This window comes from Grampus griseus, assembly GCF_964374135.1.
Source record: "Grampus griseus genome assembly, chromosome: 20".
Classification (NCBI taxonomy): Eukaryota; Metazoa; Chordata; class Mammalia; order Artiodactyla; family Delphinidae; genus Grampus; species Grampus griseus.
The window spans coordinates 20,469,848-20,496,134 of NC_139014.1; the positions used below are offsets into that span (position 1 = coordinate 20,469,848).

A 26,287-nucleotide genomic window follows, 5' to 3' on the forward strand; every position below is an offset into this window, starting at 1 on the left:
ATAGAGCATTAACATATAAAGATGACTTAGAAATCAGTAGGATAATAAGCAAAAGATATGAACAACACTGCATAAAAGAAGTCAAAAGAGCCAACAAATATGGAAAAAAACCAACTATAATAAAAAAAAATGTAGTGTAAAACTATCATTATCTACCTATGATACTGGTAAAGGTTAAAATTACAAAGAGACTGCTAGCTTTGTGAAGGCAGGGACCACTGCCTGTACAGTGCCTGGCACACTGAAGATGTTCAAAACAATGTATAGAATAAAAAGCTGCCCCATGGTGATCTTAAGGATCCAGGAAAACAGGTACTCTTTTCTACTACCTGTGGTAGGATAGATTGGTATGATTTTTCTAGAAAGTAATTTATGTATCAAACACCTCGTAAAAGTCTAGCACAAGAATTCTACTTCCAGAAATTAACTTTAAGAAAATAATTGGAGACATGCACAAAGACGATAATAATAGCAAAAAACAGTTTATAATAGCATAAAGCGGAAGTAATCTAAAAGTTCAACCGAAAAGAACAACAATGGTACAATCATACAGTGGGATGCCAGTTAAGCTCTTAAAGGATGTAGAAGTAAGCATCTTTTCATGGAAATAAATATCTGACACAATCAAGCAAAAAATATTATAGAACAATACATATACATGATTCCAGTTTTCTACAGGAGTCATAATAGGACCTATCTCATAGGGTAGTTTTGAGAATTAAATGATAACACTTTTTAAGAGCTTAGCACAGTGCCTGGTGTATAGTAAGAGTTCAATAAGTAGCAGCTAGCTTATATTGTGAAGAATAAAAAGGTACACACATACAGAAAATTTCTAGAAGGATATACACTGATACTAGCAAAAGTTAATCTGGGGTAATAATTATTTATGTTTATCTGTATTTTCTAGTTTTCCTACAATAAACATACAAAATGTTAACAAGGGTTAATTATAGATTAACATTTTCTATGTTTATTGGTGTTCTCTAGTTTTTTCTGGATTTTTTAGTAAAGAATTTTTTAATGATATCACTAAACATTTAATGACAATGACAAGCCATTCATGATGTATTAATGAGGAAGAAGAGCCAATCAGAAATCAGTATGTATATAAAGAACAGCCTTTTTTTAAAAAAAAGGTAGACGGGCTTCCCTGGTGGCGCAGTGGTCAGGAACCCGCCTGCCAATGCAGGGGTCACGGGTTCGAGTCCTGGTCTGGGAAGATCCCACATGCTGCAGAGCAACTAAGCCCGTGCACCACACTACTGAGACTGCATTCTAGAGCCCGTGAACCACAACTACTGAGCCCACGCGCCACAGTTACTGAAGCCCACGTGCCTAGAGCCCATGCTCCACAACAAGAGAAGCCACCAAAATGAGAAGCCTGCGCACGGCAACGAAGAGTAGCCCCCGCTCACTGCAACTAGAGAAAGCCCGTGCGCAGCAACAAAGACCCAATGCAGCCATAAATAAATAAATAAATAAATAAATAATTTTTAAAAAGGTAGACAGATACAAAAGGAAGAAGGAGGGAGGGGAAGTCTAGACACAAAACTGTTATGAATGGTTGGATTATGGGTAACTGCTCCTTTTTGCTTAACCACAGTTCATAAATTTCTTGAACATATTACTTTTGTAAAGAGAAAAATATTACTAAGCATGTCCAAAATTGAGCTCATATCCTCCTCCACAAACCTGTTTCTCTTGTAAATAGCACCAGCATTCAATCAATCCCCCAGGGCTTCCCTGGTGGCACAGTGGCTGAGAGTCCGCCTGCCGATGCAGGGGACACGGGTTCGTGCCCCGGTCCGGGAAGATCCACATGCCGCGGAGCGGCTAGGCCCATGAGCCATGGCCACTGAGCCTGCGCGTCCGGAGCCTGTGCTCCGCAACGGGAGAGGCCACGACAGTGAGAGGCCCGCGTACCGCAAAAAATAAATAAATAAATAAAAATTTAAAAAATCAATCCCCCAACTAGAGTCATTCAAATCTCCTTCCTCTTCTTCACTCTTCCATCTGTCATCAGACTCTTAAGATTTTACTCTGTCATTGTCTCTTGTCTCCACTCTCCATCCTCACTGCTTTAGTCCAGACTCTTATTTTCAATTGCCACAGGCTTCTGTCTCCAGTCTCAACCTCCCTGTCTGTAGTCTCAACTCCCAACCTACCGTCCACACTGTGAAGAGTAACTTTCCTAATATAAACCCAAGCAGGTTCCTCCTGCTGCTGAAGAGACTTCAGCATCTCCCCATCATGACCAAGAGAAAACTCCAACCCCCCACCTACACCTCCAGCCTCAGCTCCCACCACACCCCAAAAATTACAGGAAAAAAACCAGAAGTTGGCAGACCTGAACTGTTGTCCTAGTTCTGAAACAAATTAGCTAGGTTAAGTCACCTTTCCTCTTTCAGGGCACAATTTCTCATCTGTTAAACACCCAACACACCCAACACACCCACACCCACACACCCACACCCCCACACCCCCACACCCACACCCACACCCACACACACACACACACACGATGAAGCACCCAGGTTCCTTCCTTCTTTCTCATGTGACTCCAGGTATCACAACTCAGACATTGCTTTTTTTTCTTCCCATTACTGAACCTTTAGTCTTCCCCCTAATTCCATTAACTCCTTTCTTTCTTGATATGGGGCATGGGGGCATTTAGACCTGATGGACTTGACTTTAAAGTGAACTGATTTGGAGTAGAAGAGAAGGAAATGAAATGGCAGCAAGAAACAACAACTAGGAATTGCCATCCCTTTTCTCAAAGATGCAGAAAAAGGACACATTGACCTTTATACTACAATAGTTTTAGGGAAGACACACTAGTTCCTACTCTGATGCCACCTGCCCAAATCTCCATTTAGACTGAACCAGGATAAAAAAACCAAGACAAGCCATTATGGTCCTAAGAGGACTTCTCAGGAATCAGAACGAATTAGGAAGACAGACTTTACTTATTTATTCTCCATCTTCCTACACCCCATGTCTTTGAGTACACTATGTCTCATACCAGGAAGCCCTAAGTATCCATTCAGGTCTTGAGATAGCCAGGTGGATGGACTACCTACCTGATTAGAAGTGGGAGGTGGAGGAGGACCAGGGGGTGGTGGAGGGGGAGGAGGAATTGGCATCCTTGCCCTGTTTGCAGTTGGCACTGCTCTCTTTCCTTTTTAATCTGCAGCTTTAGGTCACTCATATACCTGCAAGTGAAACAGAAATAAATTCATGAGAACAACTTTGCCATGAGACACACTGAGTACCAGGAGAACCAGAGGACTGAGCATGACACCAGAGAGAAACTAGGCACTCATCTCCTAGTCGCACTGTGATCTAGTCCAGGGCTCGGTAAATCTCTTCTGTAAAAGGCCAGATAAAAAAATACTTTAGGCTTTGTAAACCACATATGGTCTCTGTCGCACATTATCCTTCTGTTTTGTTTTGACAACCTTTTAAATTAATAAACTTTATTTCTTAGAGCAGTTTTAGGTTCACAGCAAAACTGAGCAGAAAGTACAGAGTTCCCCTAAAACCCCTGTCCCCCACCACACACACAGAGTCCCCCACTATCTATACCCTGCAGTGATACATTTGTCACAATTGATGAACCTACACTGACACCTCGTTATCACCCGAAATCCATAGTTTACATTAGGGTTCACTCTTGGTGTTGTACGTTCCATGGGTTTGGACAAATGTATAACAACTCTCCACCAATGTCGTATCACATAGAATCGTTTCACTGTCCTAAAAAATCTCTTATGCTGTATCTGTTCATCCCTCCCTGCCCCCCACCCCTGAATCCCTGGCAACCACTGAGTTTTTTTTTTTGGGGGGGGGTACACGGGCCTCTCACTATTCTGGCCTCTCCCGTTGTGGAGCACAGGCTCCAGACGTGCAGGCTCAGCGGCCATGGCCCAGTCGCTCAGTGGCATGTGGGATCTTCCCGGACCGGGGCACAAACCCGTGTCCCCTGCATCGGCAGGCGGACTCTCAACCACTGTGCCACCAGGGAAGCCCAACCACTGAGCTTTTTAATGTCTTCATAGTTTTGCCTTTTCCAGAATGCTGTATAGTTGGAATCATACAGTACCCCTTTCTGATTGGCTTCTTTCACTTGGTAATATGCATTTAAGTTTCCTCCATGTCTTTTCATGGCTTGATAGCTCATTTCTTTTTAGCACTGAATAACATTCCACTGTCTGGATGTACCGCAGTTTGTTTATCCATTCACCTCCTGAAGGACATCTGGGATGCTTCCAAGTTTTAGCAATTATGAATAACGCTGATATAAACATCCTTGTGCAGGTTTTTGTGAGGACATAAGTTTTTGACTCATTTGGGTAAAACATCAAGGAGCATGACTGATGGATCATATGGTAAGAGTATGTTCTGTAATAAACTGCCAAAATACCTTCCGCAATGGCTGTACCAATTCACATTCTCACCAGCAATGAATGAGAGTTCCTATTGCTCCACATCCTCGCCAGCCTTCTGGATTTCGGTCATTCCAATAGGTGTGTAGCAGTATCCCGCTGTTTTAATTTGCAATTCCTAAATGACATATGATGTTGGAATATTTTCATATGCTGACTTGCCATCTATATATCTTCTTTTTTTGAAATTAATTAATTTATTTATTTTGGCTGCACTGAGGCACACAGGCTTAGTTGCGGCATGTGGGATCTTAATTCCCCGAACAGGGATCGAACCCAGGCCCTCTGCATTGGGAGCGCAGAGTCTTAACCACTGGACCACCAGGGATGTCCCTATGTATCTTCCTTGGCGAGGTGCGTGTTCAGGTCTTTTGCCCACTTTTTAATCGGGTTGTTTGTTTTCTCACTGTTGAGTTTTAAGAGTTCTTTGTACATTTTAGATAACAGTCCTTTATCAGATGTATCTTTTGCAAATATTTTCTCTTACTCTGTGGCTTGTGTTCTCATTCTCTTGAATTTTACATTTAAAAAATGTAAAAATCGCGGGGCTCCCCTGGTGGTACAGTGGTTGAGAGTACACCTGCCGATGCAGGGGACACGGGTTCGTGCCCCGGTCCAGGAAGATCCCACATGCCGCGGAGCGGCTGGGCCCGTGAGCCATGGCCGCTGAGCCTGCGCGTCCGGAGCCTGTGCTCCACAACGGGAGAGGCCACAACAGTGAGAGGCCCGCATACTGCAAAAAAAAAAAAAAAAAAGTAAAAACTGGGACTTCCCTGGTGGCGCAGTGGTTAAGAATTCGCCCTGTCAATGCAGGGGACACGGGTTCGATCCCTGGTCCAGGAAGATCCCACATGCCACGGAGCAACAAAGCCCGTGCACCACAACTACTGAGCCTGTGCTCTAGAGCCCACAAGCCACAACTACTGAGCCCATGCGCCACAACTACTGAAGCCCGTGCACCACAACTACAGAAGCCAGTGTGCCTACAGCCCAAACTCCACAACAAAGCCACCGCAATGAGAAGCCCGCACACCGCAACAAAGAGCAACTCCTGCTCACCACGACTAGAGTAAGCCCATGTGCAGTAACGAAGACCCAATGCAGCCAAAAATAAATAAATAAAATAAAAATAAATAAATAAACTCATTAAGGAAAGTTGTAAAAACCATTCTTAGTCATTGGGCCATACAAAACAGACCATGGACCAGATCTGACTCATGGGCCACAGTTTACTGATCCCTGGTATAGTCACATCACTGGAATCTGGTAAGAGCGTAAATACCACATGAGAATTTATCCAGTTATCAGTGGCTTAATATTTAACACTCAAAAAGTATACAGTTGTCTCCTTATTACAGTCTGTAAGTGATCCTCATTTCACAAATGAGACTAAAGCCAGGGAACTTTAGTCTTCATAAGACATTGAAGTAGGGGGCAAAGATAAAACTAAAACTCAAGAACAATACCCCCCAAAAGTCACCCCAAGGAAATCCTACTTCTTGAACCCTCAAAAGTCAAAGCCAAATAATTGCAGAGGCTTGGTTCTAAACTCTTTACATGGGTGATCAAAATCTCTCTGTGAATAAAGAAGTAACCACTTAAACACTTCTCTCAATGCCCTGAGAATGATAAAAGGGCAAATATTCCAAAGGTTCTATAAAACCAAGAACCTTTGTAGGTAGTAAATTTGATCAAAAACATGACCGTTAACATCTTCAAAATCCCAACTCCTTACAGTGGAATGCCACTCTAGGCTTGCTGCCCAACAGAGCTTTTTGCTCCAATCACAAAGAACTGGACAGTACTTTGGCTAAGTGGTTCCCACAGGGAATGATGTCTGAACTCACTTCAAGGAACAAGCAGCTGACTCCCCTCTAAGGGAAATACCTTCTCATTTCTGGTTTCAAAATTAAGTCTAGTCTTTCTTTGCCAGGAATCTAACATACTAGGCTTGAAAAATTGATCAAAATAGTAAATCCTCATAAGCAGAACATCTATCTCGAGGCGTGGGGGGTGTTAAAGTGAAAGAAACACGTGGAGAAGAAGAAAAAACCTTTCTTCTATTAAATTTTCTGGGTTCACTATGACCACTCCACTCAAGTCCCCATAGCAGTCATAAAGCTAGCAGCCCAAGAATAAGGAAAATAGTAGTTTATTCAGAAACAAACATTTTCAACTAATTCCAGTCACCTCAGTTCCCACCTTTTCTGGGTTTCCAGTTCTACCTACTTTGGCCATTGCCACAGTTGAAATGGTCTCCTAGAATGACCCGGAAAAGAGATTCAGACAAGTCCCTAGTTCTTTCCAGATCCACAGTTGATCCAATCTACATGCTACGGAGTAAGAAATGACCTAAAGGGACAAACTTAAGTCTGACAGTTAGAGTCATTTATTAGGCAAAGCAGTAGTTCTCTAGCAAGGCAAATCTTTTTTTAAAGTCACCCACTGCAGAAAGCCACTAATACATTATGCAGTTAAAGATGCCTTCTTAAAATAGGCTCAGGGGCTTCCCTGGTGGCGCAGTGGTTGAGAGTCCGCCTGCCGATGCAGGGGACACGGGTTCATGCCCCGGTCCGGGAAGATCCCACATGCCGCGGAGCAGCTGGACCCGTGAGCCACGGCTGTTGGGCCTGCGCGTCCGGAGCCTGTGCTCCGCAACGGGAGAGGCCACAGTGGTGAGAGGCCCGCGTACCACAAAGAAAAAAGAAAAAATCACTTTTGGGAGTTCCTGGTGTCCTAGTGATTAGGATATTCTGGGCTTTCACTGCTGTGGCCCGGGTTCAATCCCTGATCAGGGAACTGAGATCCTGCAAGCCATGCAGCATGGCCAAAAAAAAAAAAAATCACTACCAGCACCATGGTTGACTACCAGCAGTGGCTTTCAACTTTTCTTCTGTCTCCACAAAGACTGCAGGCATGACACCCTCCTACCAGGGACACTGAGCAAACAATGATACACTACAGTAGAGTATTATCACTCCCATTTTACAGGTGAGGACTCTGAAGCTCGAGGAGTGGGGTTACATGTATGCACACTAGGGAGAGAGGCAGACTGACTGAGCTAAGCGCGACCCCCCAGATCACTCAGGAGTAAACTGCAGAGTTAGGACTCAAACTCAGGTCTCCTGATCCCTTTCTATTTCACCAATCACCATGAAAAAAATCTCCACTGCAAGTTGGTTGGGTTTAGCAATTTTCTACTATTTTTCCTAAATGAAAACTTAACCTACTCCAAATTCCTATCTTAGGGATGGAATACAAACAGATCTCTATGTTTTCCAAGAGCAAACCAATTTATATAAATTTTTTTTTTTTTTTTTTTTTTTTGCGGTACGCGGGTCTCTCACTGTTGTGGCCTCTCCCATTGCAGAGCACAGGCTCTGGACGCGCAGGCCCAGTGGCCATGGCTCATGGGCCCAGCCGTTCCGTGGCATGTGAGATCTTCCCGGACCGGGGCACGAACCCGCGTCCCCTGCATCGGCAGGCGGACTCTCAACCACTGCGCCACCAGGGAAGCCCAATTTATATAAATTTAAATTAACACAACTTTCCTTGCCCTGAAGATTCCCTGAAGAAGCTTTATTCAAACCAATTCAGGATCGACACTACAAGCACTAACCCAATGCAGAGGGTCTGCTTTGAGAACTGCTTTCAGTTAAGAACAAATGAAGTGGGCTTCCTTGGTGGCACAGTAGTTAAGAATCCACCTGCCAATGCAGGGGACACGGGTTCAAGCCCTGGTCTGGGAAGATCCCACATGCTGCAGAGCAACTAAGTCCGTGCGCCACAACTACTGAGCCTGCGCTCTAGAGCCCGCGAGCCACAACTACTGAGCCCATGTGCCACAACTACTGAAGCCCACGCACCTAGAGCCCATACTCTGCAACAAGAGAAGCCACCACAATGAGAAGCCCGCGCACTGCAATGAAGAGTAGCCCCCGATCGCCGCAACTAGAAGCCCATGCACAGCAACGAAGACCCAACACAGCCAAAAATAAAAATAAATAAAATAAATAAATTTATTTAAAAAAAAAAAGAATCTAACATTCCTGAAGTTAAACCTGAGATTAAACTAAAAAAAGGAAAAAAGAGGGTTCATCACGGAATTAAGTCTTTCCTTTCTGATCTATTAAATTAGAACTACAAACCTCACCATCTGTGTTCTTCAGAGTCCCTGATTTTCAGAAAAATTCTCATTCCCTTCTTAAGCCTTTCCACTTAAAAACCATGATAGCTTTTCACATCCTCAGGAGTCAGTTTCTCTGAAATAAAGATCAGAGAGCATTATTTCAAGTCTTCTTAATATCAAATTTATCACAGAATTCAGAGGTAAGTCTCCATAAAACTCAAGCACTTTTAAAAAGTGCTTTCTTCTGTTCCTCAGAAGACAAAACCTGTTTTTCTATTCAATTTCCAAATATTCGTACACTTTAGGAGCAGGAAACCTCCTGAGGACAAAGACAGAAACTACTTCCTTTTACATTTGATAAATGAAGAATCCAATTTAGTTGTTGCTTTTTATCATATATTTTAAAAGATCTAAGAGGTATTCCAGTTACCACTACAATCTGAGGGCTTTACTCAAATGGTATTCTGCTGTTATAAAACTCAGGTTTCAATGCCAAGTTATTTTACAAAGAAAAAAATTTTTATTTTAAATCTAAATCTTAACGACATCCACTTTCATGCTGAGTGACCTCAGGTAACAGCACTCTCCTTTGATCTCAGCTTTGATTACAGAGTAAATTACAGTTTTTGTACCAAAGTACCCAACAAAATCCCACAGGGGAAAAAAAAACAAAAAAAACACCTGACCTTGAACATTTTTAAGTAGGCTGTCTCCCTCAGCAAAGTCTCAAGGGCCTTAGTTCTACCTTACAAGACTCAGTCATATGGATAGGAATTTGGGATGTCAACAAGAAAATTATCTCTCCTTTGTTAAATACATGTTCAATTCTTTAATATCCTATTAAACTGCTTTGTAATATAAAGGAACAGAGAGACAGCTAAAAGAGACATTTCAAGATTCTCACTGAAAGACCATTTAGCTCTGTCTACTCTGTCTCCAGATAATCTAAAGAGAAGACAGTTGTGTCTTCAAGAGGAAAAGGTTCCAAATGTTCCCCCAATGCAATTCTTCTGATCCCATAGTTCAAAACAAACAAACAAAACAAAACACCTCTCTAACAGTATGAGAGATGGAACATAAATATTCAGCAGAAAGAGAAAAATCAGTTGCTCTAGGACAAAGAAAAGTCACATAACAGACAATGGGGTTTTTGTTTGGTGTATTTTCATACCAGGTGGATAGAGGTGGCAAGATTTTCCAAGCAAGGACGTTAAAAACTCACTGATGGGACTTCCCTGGTGGTCCAGTGGGTAAGACTCTAAGCTCCCAATCCAAGGGGCCTGGGTTCAATCCCTGGTCAGGGAACTAGATCCCATATGCATGCCGCAACTAGGAGTCCGCATGCTGCAACTCAGAAGTCCGAATGCCACAACTAAAGAAGTTCACATACCGCAACGAAGGTCCCATGTGCTGCAGCTAAGACCCGGCGCAGCCAAAATAAATATAAATAAGTAAATAAATATTTTTTTTTAAAAAAGGTTTTACGGATATTAAAAAAAAAAGAACCATTGATGAATCAGCTGTCAAGACCATTCAATAAAATAACCAACCTTAGAAACATTCCCATCAAACAAGTGCAAAATGAGCAAGCCCACTTTGCATATTTCTCAACCATGTTACTGACAGAATCAATAGCAAGAAACCAAGGGTAACTGCAACAATGAAAATAAGTAGAAAATGATTAGGTAGGTTTTTTTTGGCCACACCATGCGGCATGCAGGATCTTAGTTCCCTGACCAGGGTTCAAAGCTGGGCCCTTGGCAGTGAGAGTGCAGAGTCCTAACCACTGGACCACCAAGAAATTCCCTGAATGGGTAGGTTTTTGTTAAAACTGGATTCCAAATTCAACAGCAAGCACTCCATTCTGATAAGCATTTCATTTAACAACTATTCCTTAAATAACCCTATAATGGCCCTGTACCAGTTTAGACATTACCCTGAACTAAGAAACTTTAGAGAACATTTCATGTATCTGTGTCCATTTTACCCAATGAGCTCTTAAGCACAGACAGTACTGTATCCTTCTATAGTTCTTTCCTATTATTTTACAGCACAGAGTAGGGGCTCATCTGTCACTTGTTGAACCGAACCAAATTTAAAAGTAGCATTGTCTGAAAGAGCAAGCAAGCCTGAGTTGAGGGAAAAAAGCAGTGAAGGATGGATCAATGTGCCAGAAATGGAAAAGACAAGAAAAGAGGTAAGGAAGAAACACAAGGCTATATACACATGTGTAGTTCAGTGTTCCAAAAAATCTTAACTTGCTTAACTTGCTGAGTTTATTCATTCATTAATCCATCTATCATATGATAAACATTTATTGAGCACCCACTAGGTGCCAAAGCATTGTTCTATAACAATGGTTCCCAAGCGGGGTGATTTTGTCCCCCAGGAGACAGTTGGCAATGTCTGGAGACATTCTGACTGTCATGACTAGGAGGTGCTACCGGCATCTAGGAGGTAGAAAACAAGGATGCTGCTAAACACTCTATAGTGCACAGGGCAACCTCCCACAACAAAGAATTTTCCCGTCCAAAAATGTCAATAATGCTGAGGTTGATAAACCCTGTTCTAGAGGCTGAACTAGACAATTTTTTACAATCTTGGGGCCTATATTCTAGAGGAAAAGATAAACAAGGAAACAAATACAATCTCAACATTTCCATTACTGACAAAAAGAATGAAAAAAAGAGAATCATAAAGGGAGAGTGCAGGAGTAGGGTATAGTGTTCTTTTAGATGAGGAGAGGGGTGGGGGCTGGGGGCTGGCTCTCCAAAGAAGTCTCTCCACGAACAGCCAAGCCCTGGAAACATCTGGGGAAAGAGCATTCCAAAAAGAATTCACAAACATCAAAGGGAAAACCGCCTGAGATAGTAATGAGCTTGATGTGTTAGAGAACTAGTGAAAAAGCCAGAGTAACTAGAACAGGGTGAGGTGAAGAGTGAGAGGAGATGAAATCTGAGGCCTCTGTAGGCCATCCTCCAAATCCAAAAGTAGTATCCTTCTCCATCCAATATGCCTATTATACCAAAGAAGTCTAAACAAACCAACAGCTTCACACCCAAAGTAAACAAGTTCCATCAGTTATCTCGTTCACTAATCTCACAGACTGTACACCTCATCTCTCGTTGGCTTGAGTACAGCTAGGGACCTAGGTACTAACTGAAAGCCTTCCAGGGTTAAAAGTCCCCTGATGGCAGTCTGCCTACCTGTCCACCTGCCCTTCAACCTTGCTCCTGAAAAGCAGTACAGTATGGAGAAGGAGGGGCTCATTACCACAGTGGCGTAATGGCATCCAGTTCCTAAGTCACAGAACCCCACATGGGAGAACAGCCAGGAGCTACTGCCTAAGAGTATTCACATGCCACTGCAGGAGACTAACGAACAGCAGGAGCCAAACAGGTTCCTATAATTACGGAGGAACTGATGTCAACACTGAACTATGAACACGCCTCCACGTGTTCTAGGACAGAATACAGCAGAGAGTTTCCACTAAAGCACTTCTGGTTTCTCTAAAATACGAGGAAACAGACTAGAGTAACATTCTTGTTATTCGTATTTTACCACCCTCCCCGCCCAAAAAAGCTTTATATAGTCTGAAAATAATCTACAGCCCTCGTCTCTCAATGGAAAAGGTGCTCCCTCCCCCTTGAAATTCAGTTCAGTCAAACCTGGTGAAACAGATTTCTATCATATGTAGAAATGGAATTAATTAAAATTCCAAGGTTACTCCATGAAGGGAAAAAAATCACTTTTCCAACTGCGCACATATTTCATCGTGGAAATTCAACTCTGCAGCAAATCTGATTGATCCAACAAGTAATTTTTAAAAAAATCACAAAGGGACTTCCCTGGTGGCGCAGTGGTTAAGAATCCGCCTGCCAATGCAGGGGACACGGGTTCGAGCCCTGGTCCAGGAAGATCCCACATGTTGCAGAGCAACTGGACCTGTGAGCCACAACTACTGAGCCTGCGCTCTAGAGCCCACGTGCCACAACTACTGAGCCCTCGTGCCACAACTACTGAAGCCTGCGCGCCTAGAGCCCGTGCTCCACAACAAGAGAAGCCACCGCAATGAGAAGCCCGCGCACCGCAACAGAGTGGCCCCCACTCGCCGCAAGCAGAGAAAGCCCACGCGCAGCAACAAAGACCCAACGCAACCAAAAGTAAATAATAAGTAAACTAATTTTTTAAAAAATTACACGCACACCATGATAATTTAAACTGAAAATCCTAGACTTCTGCAACTAAACCTGGATGTTTTACTCTTTACCTCAATGATTTTTCACTGTTACAAGCAGAACACAACCCTAGAAGAGAAAAGGACAGAGGCAAAAGAAAGATATATAACTATATGACGAAATCCTTTCAAATATAATTTTCCTAATAAGAGCATAAGTATACATCCCAAAGTGCAGCTTTTCCCCCTAATATGACTCTTTCCTCTTGTCTCAGATTATTTTTCAAAAGCCCGAGAAACATAAACTCAGAAGCCTACATATTCATAGACGACTTGATGTGGTAAATATTAGGTACCACAGGTTATGATTCCCAGTTACAGGGCAACCCAGCAGCCAAGTCCTCTCATCTAAAATGATCACAAATCAATGAGAAGTCTACTCTTGTGTGCAATAAAATAACCACATCTGTGAAAAATTACTTCAATAAAAAGACGGCTAGAGATAACTAATGCAAGAGCAACTGTAAACATAATACCTGAAAATCGTCCTAAACAGAGATCAGAGAATGACTTCACCAAACATCCCCAGCCCCTACCACACCCCTCAAAGCAAAGAGAAAATCCTACTATCCTGAAAGCACTGAAGTATTGGGAAGGTGGGGGAACATATATAGAAAATAGTCAACTGCAGTAAATCAGTAATAGTTCAAAGTGCTGTAGTGCTTCAAAACATAGCCAGTGATTCATAGTCAATGAGACAATAACACTTTATTTTTATTTTTTGGCCGTGCGGCTTGCAAGATCTCAGTTCCCCGAGCAGGGACTGAACCCAGGCCATGGCAGTGAAAGCCTGGAATCCTAACCACTAAGCCACCAGGGAACTCCCAAGACAATAACACTTTAGATTTAGCACTGTTTTTGTGACTTCATTCAGCAAAACTGTTTCAATGAAACCTGTAAAATTCTACTAGAGCTGTTTTGATAGAGCTGTTCATCTTAGAATGTAAATCTATGTCAGAGCCGACATGGCTTCCTCAGGCTGCATTTTAGCTAATAACAGCAAGACTTCCAACACCTGAGTACTAGGGTACTACACTTGGCCTCTACAACATAGCTAAGACAGGTACTATTTAGCTCCTGATCGCCAAGCGACTCACAGCAACCAAGGAGCAGCAGCAAACACCTCATTTCCAGGTGTTTTACATACCAACAATAAAAGACAACAACTGTTTTTCCTTCTAAGGCCTAGGGATCTACAACACAAAAAGAAGAGAATGTGCCCTCTCATATTGTCAAAGTTAAAAACAAACTTCAGGGCTTCCCTGGTGGCGCAGTGGTTGAGAGTCCACCTGCCGATGCAGGGGACACGGGTTCATGCCTTGGTCCGGGAGGATCCCCCGCGTGCCGTGGAGCAGCTGGGCCCGTGAGCCATGGCTGCTGGGCCTGCGCGTCCAGAGCCTGTGCTTCGCGACGGGAGGGGCCACAGCAGTGAGAGGCCCGCGTACCGCAAAAAAAAAAAAAAAAAAAAAACAAACTTCAAATCACAGTGCTTTAACATGTCCAAAAATGATGCTGCATAAATCTAAGGCAGATAATTAGTAAATTTGTTTTTAAAGCCTGAGTCAATTTTCCATTTCAAATACAAAAAAATAGATTCCTGGATGTGGACAGTGAAATGATGCAGAGTAGCTCAATGTTCATAACTAATATTTCCTCCCCACCCACACATCCCAGGAACCAGTGGGTTTACAAATGTTGGCTAAAAAAATGGAGTCATACAAGGCCAAAGTTATTACCATTAGCCAGCATTTAACGACAGAAGAGAGGAGTTAATCAGATGAAGGACACACATTCTAATTTAGAAATCCAGACCAAAGCTAGACAGACTAAAATGTAGTCGGAATACAAAAGCAACTTAGGATAGCAATAAATGGTTTAGAAGATCCTTCTAAAACAGAGCTTCCAAACTTGTCTGAAGATAAGACACATCGTAGGGCATCTGTTTAAAAATCAAGCACAAAAAAGATTGCTGGGCCCTAATCCAGACCTACTAAAATCAGAAATTTTGCAGGAGAGAGATCTGGGAATCTGTATTTTCAATGAGCACCTTAAGTATTCTTGGTGTTAGGGAAGTCTGGAACACAGGGCTCTAAAGGAGCATTAGCAATCAACTGCTATCTGAATGGGTTTCAGTAAAGAAAAGGTGATGAATATGTTGGTTAAACATGAATATGTCTGTACATTTATCACACATAAACACCATCAAAATTACAGCAAAGGGATTTTTTAAGGCATAAACTTCAAAAAAGAAAAAAAAAACGGGAAAGGAGACAACAACATAAAGAGAGACGTCAACAAAATTTTGGAAGCTGGAAAGCAGATGCACTAGTGATAAATAACTTCACAGAAAGGAAAAAGCTAAATGCTTGCAGCAGTAAGAAGCAAGCAGGTTCCTACCACAGAATCTCAGAAAAGGCTCAGAAATTGGAGGCACCTAATACCTCTGGATAAAGGAGTGTAGGAGGGGCTAAAACAGAATTGGTTGAAAGTCTGTATAAGAAATAAGATTCTTCCATCCTCTCTGCCCCCTCCCCCATGATGCCTGGCAGAAGATGAGAGAAGTTGAACCAGAGGGCCTCTTGAACCAAGGGACCAGTCATAGCTAAGGGCAGCAGAGCCATAATGAAAACAGAGGGATCAAGTGAAAGTCTAACTTGTACTCAACAATGAGACCTCTTCCCCCATCCCCAGCTCTCTTCTCCCACTTGGCTCCAAAAACACCTGCTGCTGGGCTTATATTCTCCAGGCAGAAGACTGGAGCAGCCCTCTCTGAGGAAAGTGACCAGTGCCAATTCACCCTAAAATGGTGCCCACCACTTGATGAGCCAGGGCTCCACACTCAGCTTTTTAGTGCCTCATCCTTAAAAATGAACAGACATAGCCAAGAATTATCAGACATTTCAAGAAAACCTCTAACATGAAAGACAGGAATCAAAGCAAACAAAACACAATTCCTGACAACATGCAAAAATATTTATATATAAAATTCCAAAAAAATTTCCTGGAAATTAAAAAAACTGATAGCAAGGACTTCCCTAGTGGTGCAGTGGTTAAGAATCCACCTGCCAATGCAAGGGACACGGGTTTGAGCCCTGGTCTGGGAAGATCCCACATGTTGTGGACCAACTAAGCCCACGCGCCACAACTACTAAGCCTGCAAGCCACAACTACTGGGCCCACGTGCTACAACTACTGAAGCCCGTGCACCTAGAGCCCGTGCTTCACAACAAGAGAAGCCACCACAATGAGAAGCCCGCACACCACAACCAAGAGTAGCCCCCACTCGCCACCGCAACTAGAGAAAGCCCGCATGCAGCAACAAAGACCCAACGCAGCCAATAAATAAATAAATTTATTTTTTTTAAATTGATAGCAAAAAAATTGATAGCAAATATTAAAAATACAATAGAAGAGTTGGAAGAAAAAATTAAGGTTATCTGAAAATTGAATGAGAAAAAAAAAATTCACAAGAGAAAAAAAATTACAGGGCCATTCTAGGAGTTTCACCATCTGGATTCCCCAAAAGGGGTTCCCAGAAAGAGAGAAGAGAGAAATAATTATCATAGAGAGAATACATTATAAAAGATGTTAATACAAGAAAACTTCCCAAGACAGATGGAAATAAGTTGCAGACTGAAAACGCCCACTGAAGGTCAGCCATGATGATTTTGTTTTTTGGCCGCACCACCAGGCTTGTGGGATCTTAGTTCCCTGGCCAGGGATCAAACCTGGGCCCCCAGCAGTGGAAGCGTGGAGTCCTAACCACTGGACCACCAGGGAATTCCCAAGTATGATGAATTCCAATAACCATCCCAATGCACATCACTGCATTTCAGAATACCAGGGATAAAGACAAGACCCTAAATGGGACTTCCCTGGCAATCCAGTGATTAAGACTCTGCGCTTCCACTGCAGAGTCTTCCAGGGGGTGCAGGTAAAGACAAGACCCTAAAATCTCTCAGAGGAAAAACAGATCCCACACAAAGAATCTAGAATCGGAATAGCATCAAACTTCACAATATGATTTTTGAAAGTTAGAAAATGACAAAGGCTTAAAATTTCCAAAGAAATATGATCCCCAACATAATATTTTATATCTAATCACACTACCAACCAGCGTGAGGGTAGAAAAGAGATGATTCAGACATGCAAGACCTCAAAAAATGCACCCCCTCCTATAGACCTTTTTTCATAAAGCCTCTGGAAGAGACTCCACTAATGTGTTCGAGTGTACTGAAAAGAGAAACTTTCATCCGAGTTTAGGGATGAATTAATGATTGACACTCAGAAAATCAAGCAAAAAAAAAAAAAAAGAAAAAAGGCAATTATTATACTTAGGGGAAAAAAGTATGAAGAAGGAAATACAGTACACAGTCAATATACTGGATGCTTTTTTTTTTTTCCTTCTTTTGATAACACTCACCTCTACTTCCTTCTGGACTCATGGCAGAGGAGGGAGGCTGGAGGTCTGGGAACTACTTTTCCTAGAATCCCCTGTCAACGAGGTTGTGGTTTAAATTCCACCGACACAACTCATTCACTCAAGATCTGGAAGATGGAAGGAAGGTAGATGCTACTACTGACCTTCCAGGAGCAATGAGCAGGTGTGTGGCCTCCAACAGATGACAGACATGTGGTTTGCAGCAGTTTTCAATATTCTGTAAATTGCCTGCTTTGGTGTTTAAGGCAGCCAGGATTATTAATGGTTGCAGTTTCTTACAATCCCCACAAGTGGCTTTCCCTGACCTGTGCTCCCCTGGCCTTCCAATGATTTGGTAGTCTGTGAAATCTCAAGAATGGCTGGTTTTTCTATTTGAATCCTGATACATAATACAAAATACTGATTTAATCAAGATTGTGATATATCTCTATTAGGCAGACAGCAGGAAGGGTTGAGCGTGAAAAGCAACATAAGAATGCAAAATTCAGTGTCCACAGTAGAAATTCAATAGATAATATCTAAGAATTGAAAAACTAAGACATAACAGTGTGAGTATACTATGTAGAAACACGAAGGTACATCAGGAAAAAAATACCAGAAGTATTCAAAGTGATTGAGGACAAATAAGGAGAAATGGAGCAGCTTTTTAAATTGTAAGACTTATAGTACTATTTGACTCCTTAAACGATGTATTCTTACTCTATTGATTTTTTTAATTTAATTACTAAAAATCAAAAAAATCTAACACCGTATAAGCAAAACCAAGCTTCAGACTGACCAAAATTTCAAAAAAATGAGGTCAGTACTGGATCTGTTACCAATGCAGTTAAAGAGAGTAGAAAATCCCAAACAAACCAAAATAACCCGTGTCTCACTCACTGTAATGGAAGCAGGCTGCCTAATGCAACCCGAATCTCTGGCACAGCCTGGGTGTAACCAAACAATGTTCACCACCCCAGAGCTCATTGCACCACAGGTCAAATACGGGAGGAACTTCCAGGCCACTATCAGAATTCGTGACCAAAATTTAACTGCAAAGGTAAGCACAAAAATAGAGGGATAAATCTTAAAATCAATTACCTTAGCCCCCTTTTTAAAAGGTCTTCTCCTCAATTTAATGCAACTAATTGAAAAACAAAAATAACCATCTGTTGTCAAAATATCTTTAGAAGTTCTAAGAAACTGTTAATGAGATTAAAAGACTGTTACCAGGTAGGCTGAAACCTAGTCACCGATGACAAAAAACAGCTCTTCTCACTCTAGGTTGGCCATCTCATAGTACTAGCCCTCGACTTCTGTGTGCCTTCCTTCATTTGCACACCTCAAATATAAAAGTAGAAAGCTTAGACATAGAACAGTCAGAAGTAAGGAAAATCAGTGATGACAGTCTCCGTTAAGAAAAGGCCTGGGCTTCCCTGGTGGTGCAGCGGTTAAGAATCCACCCGCCAATTCAGGCGAACGGGTTCGAGCCCTGGTCCGGGAAGATCCCACATGCCGTGGAGCAACTAAGCCCGTGCACCACAACTACTGAGCCTGTGCTCTAGAGCCCGCGAGCCGCAACTACTGAGCCCACGTGCCACAACTACTGAGGCCCGCGTGCCTAGAGCCTGTGCTCCGCAACAAGAGAAGCCACCATAATGAGAAGCCCGCACACAACAGAGTAGCCCCCGCTCGCCACAACTAGAGAAAGCCCGCATACAGCAACAAAGACCCAACGCAGCCAAAAATAAATTAATATTTTTTAAAAAAGGCCTGAAAGAAAATTTAAGCAGATGCTCCATAAAATGTTGATCCAGACTCCACATGGAGAGAAGTGTCATGCCTCATTTCAAAGATAATATATTAAGTCCCAACTCACCACAGATAATCTTATAACAAAGCTATGACTTTCATTGGAGAGTCTCTTTCTCTCACTCTAACACCCTTAAGCCATCAGATACACATACGCTCCTTGCTGAAATGCTAGAAAAATCTGCACATTTTCATTCCTTGATCACTAGCGATGATCTGCTAAACCAAGAGTCTACTTTGAGCTATGAAAACAGGGCAAGCTGATCCAATTACACAAGAAAGGTACTAAATCAAACAGGACCACCTGGGCTTTGGGGAAGAGTACTGTGATTCCTGAACAAACGTCAATATAAAATATACAGCAGATATAGCAGATAAAAATGTTTTCATATATTAAGAGTTATAATGGCCCTTGAGCTACTGATTCATTTGCATGTCCAATAAGTCGTAGGCATCATGTTAAGACATATGGCCTAGATGATGGGTATGACAAATTATATTCAGTAGTTCACAATAAGAACATCTGTGTTCTCTCTCCAGCCTCATGAGGCTTACAAAAAAAAACAGTCAATAGTCTCCAGAAGTGAAGAGGTTTTCTGTTTCCTAAATAAGCAGGTCTGGCAAACTAACAATCCCATCATCCCCCATATAAGAATTGCTCCCCAACAATCTCCAAACCAGTTCTCAAGAGCCCAAAACTTTAAGTCCTAATCCAGCCACACAAGTTTAATTTGCAGGACCTAAAAGAAATCAAGATTAAAAGAATAGGCTTTACCCAGGAAAGTTTTTAGAAAACACGTTCCACCGTACAGGCATCATACTCCTTCATGATATTGATGGTTTCAGCATCAACACTGGTCAACTACTACATGTGGAAAGAAGTGGCAGGAAAAAATGTCTATTGTAAAGGTTGAGCTCAAAATTTACTATGCCATTTATCTGTATCTTTGGAGAGCTCACACTCTCTGAAGCCTTGCCTCCTATCTCTCTGCTTCTCACTCCCTAAGCTCCAGACACACTGGAACTTCCTTCAATTCTTCAAAATAGCCGAGTTCTTTCCCTCCTCAGGACCTTCATCTATGCCATTTCCTCCCCTCTTCCTTTAGGTTTCAGCCTTAGAAGTCAATTCCTCAGGGACCTTCCCTGAGTGCCTGCCTTCCCAATGAACCAGGATCAGGCTTCTCATTAGCTCTCTCCACAGCACTTATAGCAAGAGTAATTAATTATTTGTTTAATGGATGTTTCCCCCACTAGACCATAATCGCATGAGTGCAAGCTCTGAGTCAGTTTTGTTCACTGCTGTATCTCCAGCACCTACCACAGTGCTTGGCACACAGCAGGAGCTCAAAAATTGTCACATAAGTGAATGACAGGGCCCCAAAAAAGCAGCTTCAGCAATTCTACTTATAATTTACCCTACAGATGCGGTCACACATGCACAGGACCAAATATATATAGTTATTCACCAGAGCATAGTTTGCAACAGCAAAAGACTGGAAACATTAAATATCTACCAGTATAGGGCAGGTGCCCACTCTCTTTACTGTTCATGCGGAATGATGGTCAAAATAAGTTTCTTACAAACTGCAGATAGAATTAGCAGTGTGCTACACTCGTTTAAAAAAATGCAAGAAATGTATGTATTTGCTTTACATGTACACAGTATCTCTGCAAAGGATCTCAAGAAACTGATAATATTAGCTGACTCTGGGGAGACGAACTGGAATGAAGAGTAGACAAGGGTGGAGGGCAGACTATTGACTGTAAACCTTTTTTTTACCTTTCAAATTCTGGGCCACGTGAGTGTATTATCTATTTAAAAGAATGATATTTGTCAGGACTTCCCTGGTGGTCCAGTGGCTAAGACTCCACGCTCCTAATGCAGGGGACCCAGGTTCAATCCCTGGTCAGGGAACTAGATCCAACATTCATGCCGCAACCAACAGTTCGAATGCCGCAACTAAAGAGCCCGCACGCAGCAATGAAGATCCCGTGTGCTGCAATGAAGACCTGGCGCAGCCAAATAAATAAATAAAGTATTTTTTTAAATAATATTTGTTAAAGACAGTCCTGTCCTTATAAGACAGTGATAGCAAGAGTTTAAATTAATCTCATACCTGGATCTTTGATGACAAACACCCTGCCTACATCTGAGCACAGGGAAGGTAGAAGTGGAAAGAAGGAAATCTCACTATCTACAAATCTTAGACAGCTTGTCCCACAGTAGACTGTACCACTTTAGAAAATGCCTTTTTTTCTTTTTTAAACAACCAATTGTTCCAATCTGGACTTGTGGAGAATGTTTCACAGTCAGAGGGATTATTGGGAGGAAAAAAAAAGGGATTATTGGATTCAGCATTTCTATAAGCACAGAAAGCCGGTTGATGAATTTGTACTGAAGAATTATCATAAATACCAACTAAAAACAAATTACTTTCACTCAGGGGCCTCAGTCTAAATGGAGCTTAATATGAATCCATGAAGTTTAAGAAACTAAAAATTTTTTGAAAACCAATTATTAAAATGGGGAGGACATCTACACACGTTCCTTGGATATACAGATGTGCCAAACTTCAAGACACTCTTCAGGAAAGAAAGACCTGAGACTAGGCTGAACACAACTCCAATAATCATATTTGTTGCCACAATCAAAGCCCTGGACCAGAGTCAAAACCTTTGGATCTGAACCTGCATATCAGAAACAGAATACTCTGGACTAACGATGGCAAGAGAAAGGTGAATCCAGGGCCACCAAGAAGAGGATTAGTTTTGGGGTTATCTCCAATGTTACAAGGGCCACTGTCACACACTGCAAGAAATGATCTTCATAATCCATTCCAAGACCTAATTGAGACACAGTTATCTTCAAATAATTATCCCCTGAAAAACAAAAGGGTAAGGACTTCCCTGGTGGCGCAGTGGCTAAGACTCTGTGCTCCCAATGCAGGGGGCCCGAGTTCGATCCCTGGCCAGGGAACTAGATCCCACATGCCGTAGAGCAACTAATAGTTTGCATGCCACAACTAAGGAGCCCACATGCAGCAACTAAGACCCGGAAAAACCAAATAAATATTTTTTAAAAAAGGGGGTATTCACTAAGTAGAACACACTGAAAAGGACATTTACCAAGTAGCATTAAGTACTTAGTGTAGGGCTTCTCTGGTGGCGCAGTGGTTGAGAATCTGCCTGCTAATGCAGGGGACATGGGTTCGAGCCCTGGTCTGGAAGGATCCCACATGCTGCAGAGCAACTGGGCCCATGAGCCATGGCCGCTGAGCCTGCACGTCTGGAGCCTGTGCTCCGCAACAAGAGGGGCCGCAATAGTGAGAGTGCACTGCAATGCACCGCAATGAAGAGTGGCCCCCACTTGCCACAACTGGAGAGAGCCCTCGCACAGAAACGAAGACCCAACAGAGCAAAAATAAATTAATTAATTAATAAACTCCTACCCCCAACATCTTCAAAAAATAAATAAATAAAGTATTCAGTGTAGTCATACTAAATTGCTCTAACTTTGCCAAGCCTAAATGGCAAGTTAGAAGCCAATTCCTGGCTCCCTTATTTGATAACCTATTTGCCTCCACAGGCATGGTAAGCCAAAATATTAAAAGACCTAAGACTGACACAGACATTAGCAAATGTATCACCTTCTTTCCCTACTAACATTGTTTTTCTCCATAAAGTTCTATTCAGCATTTTAAAATACCCCTCGATAATAACACCAAGAAGTGCGTGTGAGTTTAGCCTGTGGCTCCCCAGGCTCAAAGGCTTGGGAGTGAGCGTGAGGCGAAAAAAAAAGTGGGAAACACTCCTTCTCTCTTCCTCAATGCCTTGGACTTTCAAAGCTAGGCAAAGGCAATGATTCTGCATTTAATCACCAGATGAATAAGTAACAGATTTGAATTTAGGAGAAACATAAAGGCGTGTAAGAACATTCAGTAAAGAGTACCGCCTCCATTTCCTTGCAGAGCAGCTCTCAGGATCTGCCAATGAACCTCACTTTGACATGAAACACCCCATCCACTCTAATCCGGGCCACATCCCTCAAGAGACAGTCAACCGGAACTCTGCCAACTTCTGCTCGGGAGCTGTGTAAAGAACAGTAGCAACAAGAGCCTACTTTGAGAAGGAGATCAACAATCACACTCAAGAAGAAAAGAAGTTATTTGGCAAAGGGAAGCATGTTGCCAAAATGTTAGTCACAGCTTCAAGGTCCTGGTTTGTGTTTCTGCAACTATTCTTTGCTTTGACAGAGTCCATTCTCTGGCCCAGCAAACCCAGCTCAGCTTCTGTCCACCCTCCCCATTTGAAGCAGTCAAAAATCCTTTCAATTTGGTGGTATCAAACTGTGACACAGATAAGATGTCCACCAGAGACTGAAAAGGAGGAAAAACATGTGCAATTTGCCATTTTCCACTTCGGACTGGCTCCAGTAGAGCAATGGAAACACATGACAGGATAGGAAAAATGGAAAACCATTATGTGAAAGCAGCAGGCTATACCAAAAGTCTGCCCAGAGCTCTGAGCCTCCACAACTTATTTCAATACCTTAAAAACAAACCAAAAAGACACACTGTAGGTTGAAATGACAGCAAAATATTAAGCAAGTTTTTACCCCCAAATAAGTGTACAGATGGGTTACATCCTGATAAACCTATTGTAAGTTGAAAATACTGTTAATTCGAAAAGACATTTAATACGCCTAACCTACTGAACATCATAGCTTAGCCTAGCCTACCTTAAATGCGCTCAGAACACTTACATTAGCCTAGAGTAGGGCAAAATCATCTAACACAAAGCCTATTTTATAATAAAGTGTTGAATATCTCACGTCATTTACTAAATACTGTACTGAAAGTGAAAGACAGAATGGTTGTATGGGCACAGAAAGGTTGTAAGTGTATCAGCTGGTGTGGCTGACTGGGAGCTGCGGCTGTCTGCCTCTGCTCAGCATCACAAGAGTATGGTGCCAAATCAGGGAAAGATCAAAATTAAAAATTAGAAGTACAGCTTCCACTGAATGCATATCACTCACACACCATTATGAAGTTGAAAAATCTTTAATGGAACCACGGTAAGTCAGGGACCACCTGTATACACTACATACCTGCAGTTCTTCCTGGGGTTGGGTTGCTGAAACAGCCTGAATCAGCAGGCCCACGGTTTTCAAAATTACTTCAAAACAATAAGAACACAGGTTCAAGTCCACCAGGTTACTCTCCCAAAGAGCCCAAGAAGTCAAGAAAGAACATCCGACAATTTTCTCTTCAAAAGAAATAGGACTTGTGCTTTCCCTTCTTAAAAGCCATCAGTAAAACCAGAAAACTGTACAGTTCTCAACACCTTCCACTTTCCTCTACATTTCACCTTTGTGCTGACATCACCTAACTAATCAGTACCAACTAAGGTAAACACTACTCTGATATCAAGTGTGAGTTAGAATCTGCCCCTTCTTAAGCAAATCCACATCAGACTTCAGAAATGCCAAGACCTTCAGGAACACTTCTAAGCTAAACAAATTCACCTAAGGGCAAAGTGTTTATAGAGTATTATGCCCAAAGAAAATGCTAGAACAGTCCAGATGCTAAAGGATTAAGAATAAAGAAGCTAAAATTGTCCACAAGCACACTGCTTCCCCAACAACTGGCAAAAAGGGCCAAAGTGACTGGACCAAAGCAAAAGGCTCAACTGTCTACAACACTATTTTCCAGTGAATTCTCAAAGACAATAAAATAGAAATAAAATATTGCATTCTTCCACATTCTCCATCAACCAACCTTATTTATTCCCAATTCTAACTTCCCCATCTCGGTCTTGATGGCTGCCAATACAATGTAACACAACAATATGAAATTTTTGGCTACTAAAAGTTGACACTGAGAAAAGTTTAAAAATTGGACATGTATCAAATCAAAACCAACTCTTCCCTGGCACAAAAAAAAAAAAATTGTGCAAGGCTGAGAGGAAGAAACTGGGAAAGACATGTCTTCTAAATATCAATATCTCAATCCAATTTTCAGGGATCACTTCTTTGCAACCACTTTAAAGATCCCATTTGGTTAACACAATCTTTTAGAAGCAGAGAGGGATCAAACCTACATTTCCAAGGGAAAAAAATGAGACAGTTTAATGATTTGCCTCAAAGTTACTTAGTAAATCCTTAGGAATCCTTGTTCCCTGAGGTTCTGTTCTGGTTTGTAAAAGGAGAAAAAAAGTCACTCAAAACATACCATAAGTCATTCAGAAACAAACATAGGGCAAAAATAACACGATGAAAAGGGAAGTGGATCCTGGAGGTGCCCAGAACTAAGACTTCACATCACTCCAACCTGAACCTTCAATTGCAGGTTGCTCCCATGCGAACCCCAAGGTTTCTCAATCCAACCTTTAACTCAAATCTGATTCCTTCTCAACTAATGTTCTCCAGATTCCCTCTAGAGTAAGCAATTTCCTCAGTTATCCCTTCAACCATTGGTTTTCACTCATCAACTCCCAAAATGTCACGGCGGCCTCCTCACCCGGAGCATCCTGTTAATTACCTGCTCCCAACAGGTCCTCCCTCCCCATCTCCCTTTTTGCGCACGGTTACCTCGTTCCTCACCCTGAGTCGCCGTCTTACCTTACCCAACCCTTCAGGATCCCTTATTTCCCGTCTCTCAATAACCTTCCTCACCTTTTCACAGTCGGCGCTCGCCCCACACCAATTCCCGACCACTCCTCCCTATTTAGATTCCCCACGCCCCCTCTTCTCCAGGTTCTTCAGGCCCAGCCCCCACTCGCCCTCCCCTCAGGTCCCGCCCCCAGGACCCCTCTCTCCCACAGGCCCCTCCTCCAAAGTCCCCCACTCTCCTCAAGCCCCGCCCCAATCGCCCCTCCCCCGGCTCTCCCTCCCATTCAGGTCCTCAGGTCATTTCAGCGACGGACCCACCCTCCCCGGCCTCTTCCCGACCTGGGCACAGCGGCTCCGGGAGCAAATCCTCCGCCACCTCCGCTCCGGCTCCGTCCCGTCTTGCTCGCCCCCCGGCAAGCTCCCTTTCTCGCCGCCGCCCCTTTTGCCAACCCGGAAATGGATCTGCTCCCACCGTCCCCAGCGTCCGCGAACAAAATGGAGGAGGGGGAAAAGGAGGAGGGAGCAGAGCGCGAAGAGAAGCTACACGCATGCGCCCCTGGAAAGCCCTCCCCCTGCCAGGGCACGTAAAGGCGGAAGTGGGCGGGTGGCCGCCATCTGGAGAAGGTCGCAG

The 26,287-nt window shown here is 42.6% G+C and overlaps 1 protein-coding gene across 1 annotated transcript in view; it reads right to left on the reverse strand.

The window, feature by feature from the left end:
• The window catches only part of WIPF2 (WAS/WASL interacting protein family member 2), a 38,676-nt gene extending 12,545 nt beyond the window's left edge, over window positions 1–26,131 (reverse strand). The window contains exons 1-3 of the mRNA XM_082678661.1: window positions 25,996–26,131; window positions 8,597–8,710; window positions 3,084–3,215 (exon numbers count right to left, since the gene is read on the reverse strand). Coding sequence (XP_082534787.1) covers window positions 3,084–3,146 — 63 coding nt within the window. The 5' untranslated portion in view covers window positions 3,147–3,215; window positions 8,597–8,710; window positions 25,996–26,131. The remainder of the gene's footprint in view (window positions 1–3,083; window positions 3,216–8,596; window positions 8,711–25,995) is intronic.
• Window positions 26,132–26,287: the final 156 nt, after the last annotated feature.